Source organism: Eutrema salsugineum, unplaced genomic scaffold (genome assembly GCF_000478725.1).
Source record: "Eutrema salsugineum unplaced genomic scaffold, Eutsalg1_0 scaffold_11, whole genome shotgun sequence".
Taxonomy (NCBI): Eukaryota; Viridiplantae; Streptophyta; class Magnoliopsida; order Brassicales; family Brassicaceae; genus Eutrema; species Eutrema salsugineum.
Genome location: NW_006256901.1, coordinates 3064426 through 3070320, shown reverse-complemented (window position 1 = coordinate 3070320; position 5895 = coordinate 3064426). Strand labels below are relative to the sequence as shown.

The following is a 5895-nucleotide window of genomic DNA, read 5'->3' as shown; positions in this document are numbered from 1 at the left end:
GAGAATTGAGATATTTTTAAATAATTAATTGTCTATTACATATTTTTTTTTCCTGAATGCAACAATTAAGAATTGTATATATTTCAAAATCATAAACCTGCATAAATATAAAGATATCTACAAACTAAATTTGATTTGAAGTTTTAATTGATATATTATTTGATTATTTTCTAAATGTTGTATATAAAATTATTAAATACTATAAATATATATAAAATTTGAAATACAAAATCTAATGAAAAAAATTGATATTGTAGAGTTTTTTCTTATATATATCAATAAATACAATATAAAATTCCGTGCGAAACGCGGATCAGCTCTAGTATATTTATAGACCCCAATAAGTAAGAGTGCATATGTCACTTCAATCATTGCCGCTCAAAGAGTTGCAACTGAATTCTCTCTTTCTGTACAATTCTATTTTTAGTGGTAGTTCTAATTATAGCTGTCGTTTCCACTAATTACTGCGTTTGTGTTTGTACATGTGAATCGTATTTCACATTTGAAACAATATTTTTACTTTTACATTAGATAGTATTGTACCGGATAAACCCAAATGCTACATACAAAAGAAAAGTTATATTTTTATTTGCATTGTTTTTTATGCGTTTATATATTAAGAGGAAATATTTGAAAATCAAGAAATAATAAGATTTTTTCGAATATATATCCACTTGAGATATTTATGATTGCAGAAAATAAAGTAACAAATTAGTGATTAAATTATCGGAGTCCAAAATATTATCCCTACTATGGTGATGTTGGTTATGAATAAAAAATATGTTATGTTGATGGTTCTTGCAAACACTACAAAAAAAAAATATTGTTAAAAAAAATTGTGACTAATTGTTTTGTAACAATTTTGTAATGATTTTCATACAAAACTGTATTCGTTACTTGTCTTGTACTCGGCTTGATAAAATAAGTACTTGTTGTTGTCAAGTCGAGTAACAAGTCAACAAATTTTATTACTTGCAAGTACGAATCAAGTATCAAGTATCGTTTTTATTTTTAATACTTGTCTTGTTACTTGTCTTATTACTTGATACTTATTACTTATTAAAATAAATACTTGTTACTTGTTACTAAATACAACAAAATCTATAATAGTTATTAAAATCCAAAAATTAATCCCAAAAACTATCAAAAATTTAACAAAACTCTATTTGTTACAAATTGTATGGTGGCCTTAAGACTCATAATCACATATACATGAGCTTTTGATATTAAAGTTCAAAAACCCAAATGTAATTTACCATTGTCGATATAGGGTTGTTCTTAATATGCACTCAAGATTCAAGTATTAAGTATTTCAAATTCAATTATTAAGTATTCAAAATTTTTACGAGTACTTGTTATAACCGGATCAAGTACAAATAATAAATTTAATTATTTGAACGAGTCAAGCTAAGTAACAAGTACATGAAATTTAGCAAGTACTTGTTCCGTGCCCAGCCCTATCTTCCTCTCAGCCAAGGATCTCAGTCTCATCTCACCGCCTCCGATCAATCTTCCTCTCTTAGTCCCGACGCCATCTTCTCTCTTTCCATCTCAGATTTGATATCCTTCTCCAACGTGAATCGATCATTCACCAAGCGATAATGAGTCTTAGGGTTTTATTCCTCGCTCTCCTTCTCCTTGAATCTCCTTTGCTTTCGTTATGCTCTCTCTCTCTCCTTTTCCGTGAATTTAATAGATATAGATCAGTTTGTTTATAGTGGATTTTGTAGATCTAGTTCTACTGACGGCGGATGTGGCGGTTGGGTAATATGGGGCCGCATTTTCCGGTGCTGAGGGAGACTAAGAGAAAACGTGGGTTTAGGTTTTTGGAAGACGTTACAAAGAAAGGTTTTGTCTAATTTGCCTCTAGCTATCGCAGAAATGTTAACCATTGCTGCTCTCCATGGCTCTCAGTAAGTTCTAGGGTTTGGATTTTCCTTTCTGTAAATTAATTGATGCAGTAACTGATCGGAATCACATGTACGCTGCTCCTATATGCCTTGGGATGTTGGTTCTCTTAGCAGCTTCGCTTATGGCCTGCACTAATCAGATCTTTTTTTTCATGTAAACACTATGTTCTTCTCTTCTTTTCAGAATTATGCATTAAGTCCTAGTTGATAATCTCATAAAATTTGATTGGGTTTAAAATTTGATTGGGTTTAGTGTGAATTTGATCTATAATATGAATTAGAAGTGATTCCATTCCAATAGGTTTTGTGTTCGGAATCTAAATTTTAAGGGATTCAGATATGTTGTTGTATGTTCTGAATATATTAAATTTGGATAGATTATTACTATGATTATTTGCTGGTCTTTTGCGTATTGGATAAAGTCACATGAATTTTGATGTCTTTCTTCTTCAATATGTTGATTTTTTTACGAAGAAATGCAGAGGACAAATCTTGATTTAGAATCAGTGAAGGAGAAAATGAAGGAGAACCCGAAGAAGATTAAGTAATATCGTTGAGGTACTTTCAGTGACTATTGGCTTTGGTATTCCACTCTCATTAGTACCTTATATGAGATTTACTATGGTAAATAATATTCTTTTGTCGACTCACAGTATGAGGTTTTAGTTAAACTATGCTTTTGATTAGTAGTAGTGTTGTTCTAAACACACCAACTCATCAGGTGAAGTTTCAGATTCTCTTATCATTAGAGACATTTGCAATTATAATTTCTTTTATTTTGATACTGGTTTTAGAATTTTAGATATAGGCTAATGAAAATTTGGTTATAAATTTCTGTATCAGCAATTAAGCTAATGCATCTCATTTATGTGGACAAGTCGAGAAGACACAGTTTGCGGACTAAATTTTTTTGGGAATGCTCAGAGTGGGATGTGAAGCAAATGCATCATGTGGTATGCAAGACAATGAGCTGAGCGTGGACGACTTACGATTCTCGAAGACCAACATGATGTTTTGAATTTTTGATATATATTTTTCTTTTGAACAATTGTATTTTTTTTTGCTGTATTTGTTAAATTCTTTTAATTCAAATTATAAAAGCTAATTTTGTTGATTTAAATTTTGTTGAATTAAATTAAATATGATAGTAATTTGTAATAAAAATGTGACTATTTTTTTGTCACAATTTGTGGCCTAACTGTAACGAATTGTATCGCTTTTCTAACTATAATTTAGTCACTAACCATGACAGAATTTGTGATATTATTTTCGTTGCAATTTATGACGATTATGTGACTTAAATATAGTAATAATTTGTGATAAATATGTGATAATTATTTGTCGAAATTAGTTGCGTAATTGTAATAGTATTTTTCGACACGAACTGTGTCGTTTTTGTAATTGGGTAAAGGTCGTCACAAAATGTTACGAATTGTTACTATTTTTATTCGTCACAAACTGTTGTAACGATTTTATAACGGAAATGAGTTTGTGACGATTTTATTGTGATGTTTTATAAATTGTAACATTTTCGTCACAATAGAAAATTTGTGACGAAATATATATGTATTGTTACATAAAAAATTGTAACAATAATCAATTTTTTTTGTAGTGAAAGAAATACATAACTTTTTCAGAATAAGATGGCATTACTTTAGTATGGCATTAAGAGACTTATAATGGGAGCATGAAATTTATGAATAAGTATCTTTCTCTTTTACATGTAGAATTAGAAACACTTATATATGCTATGTATGATTGCAAATCAGAAGGCAACTATAACAGTGCAATAAACTATTCCGAGTTGTTGAAGATGGTTATTAATTACACTTGAGGAGTTAATTACTTTTACATTATACTTAGAAAAATTTTTGTGAAGAGTAAAAATATATTTTCTTTATTTTTTTCTATACATGTACTTAGCAACACAAAGACATAAAAGCTAATATAACACAAAGACATAAATGCTAATATAACACAAAGACAGAAAAGTTAGCACGAAATATTTGTGTCAATTTGGATGATATTTATTATCTATATAAATTCGATACTTCCAGTTTGGGTTTCTTGTTCTAATTTTTTTAGGTATTTAGGTTATTAACAAAAAAAAAATAATAAGAAGGAATATTTATTTATAGTAGTCACTTTTCTGGATTCATTTTAAAAATAAATACTAAAAAATTTATATAAGCAAAGAAACAATGAAAGCTTTAATCCTAGTATATAAAGATGTAATTTATCATAGCAAATCCATTTAAACTATTTGAAAATTGTAATTACCCCTTTGGCTCTCCATGCATACCATGCTACGGCCCCTGGTTTTGTAAGGGACAGATCAGCATCATATTCGTTTTTATTTCTCAAAGTATGGTTACAATTAGTGGGAAACTTACGACCCACTTGGTCTGACCCGAGTCTCTAAGTTTAAAATATTCCTGTATAATATATCTTGTTTATATATTACAGATCACATATGAATGACGAAATGACCCAAACAGCATACAAGTTATGGGTTTAGTACTATATTATTGATCTTTTATTATTATTTATATTTATTTATTTTTAATGTATATTATTTTTGCCTTTGAATACTTTCCCATCTTGATGATATATATCACCTTTTGATCTTAATTGAACGAAATCAATGTGAAAAGATATCTTCTGTTGAACTCATGGCACTTATAAATAGAAGCCCTCTTTTACGTTCTGTCTCTCAAGCAACTTTGCATCAAACTTAATTTTATAAGTTACTTTAGAGAGGAAAACACAAGATGGGTTTGATGCGATCGATCATTCCAAACGGGAAGCAACTTTTAAAGTCACAATCTTCGAAGAACAGAAAACAATCTCCATCATCACCAAATTTAGATTTTGTTCCAAAGGGCCATGTCGCAGTTTATGTAGGAGAACAAGTGGATAAGAAGAGGTTTGTGGTTCCCATATCGTACTTAAACCATCCTCTCTTCAGATATTTTCTTCGATGCGCTGAGGAAGAGTTCGGCTTCAACCACCCAATGGGTGGCTTGACGATCCCTTGTAAGGAAGAAACATTTTGTAGTTACTATCTCGTTGTTTCTCAATTGTATCGATGAGTATGTTGAATAGTAGATTTTTTCATCCTTCATTTAGGGTTTTGATGAAGCTTATTTCTCTTTAAAGCGATTAATCAATGACTACTACTTATTGTATGTATATGATAATTAATGGCATTAAAATGACTTCAATGTTTAAAGAAAGTTCAGATCATTTGTCTGAATACCCGCAGAGTTTTAAAACCTGCGACTATCCATTTTGATAATCCGAAACTAGAAGAAATTACAATACCATGAGAGTTGAGACTAGCGTAATCATATATTTTCTTAGAAACTATACGTTTAAATTTTAGGTAAGATAGATATTTATACACCATAATAACAAAGATGAACAACATAAACATATTTGGAAGGTGTGTGATTCAATCAACTTTGAAACATTAGAATAACTCAAAATTCAGCATCTTGATGGATTTTATGTATGTTGCAGAAAAAGAGAGGATCAAAAACCGATTCTGAACCAAAACGGGTCAAGATTGGATTTCTAGACCCGTCCCTAAACCCAAACTTGCAGCTTTCAATATTCTAAAACAATTTTGGTTCTTAAATTTTAAAAAATGTCTTTGGTCTAGTGACAAAATTATATTAAAAAATATCTCTTTAAAGAGGTCATCGATTTGAAAGTTAATATTAAAAAATATCTCTTTAAACAGCTAAATTTTTTGTTTTTTAGCTTGTGGTCTTCTAAAACTCTAAACCATATGTTTGCGGCTTTAACATAAGATATATTTTATTGCTCCGTCCAACTTTTTTGGAAAAAAACTTAGTAGTTGCGTAAGTGTTTTCGAGGTAAAGTGACTAGCTTTAGCTATACATTTAGAAACTTAATGTGGCAGCTTTAACTATACACTTAGGCCTTGTTTGTTCATCTGGATGATCCATCCAGATGATAC

The 5895-nt window shown here is 29.9% G+C and overlaps 1 protein-coding gene and 1 long non-coding RNA gene across 2 annotated transcripts; both read left to right on the top strand.

The window, feature by feature from the left end:
- Positions 1-1456: 1456 nt before the first annotated feature.
- Positions 1457-3016, top strand: LOC112089881. Its single transcript, XR_002901298.1, has 3 exons — positions 1457-2064; positions 2385-2468; positions 2754-3016. It is a non-coding gene; the product is annotated as an uncharacterized LOC112089881 (long non-coding RNA).
- A 1665-nt stretch (positions 3017-4681) lies between these two features.
- On the top strand, positions 4682-5002 carry LOC18025814 (auxin-induced protein 15A). The gene has a single exon (XM_006409357.1). It carries the CDS (start codon positions 4682-4684, stop codon positions 5000-5002), a length of 321 nt encoding a protein of 106 aa, XP_006409420.1.
- Positions 5003-5895: the final 893 nt, after the last annotated feature.

Coding starts and splice junctions, on each gene's coding strand:
- LOC18025814 (XM_006409357.1), top strand. CDS start 4,682: ATGGGTTTGATGCGATCGATCATTCCAAACGGGAAGCAACTTTTAAAG.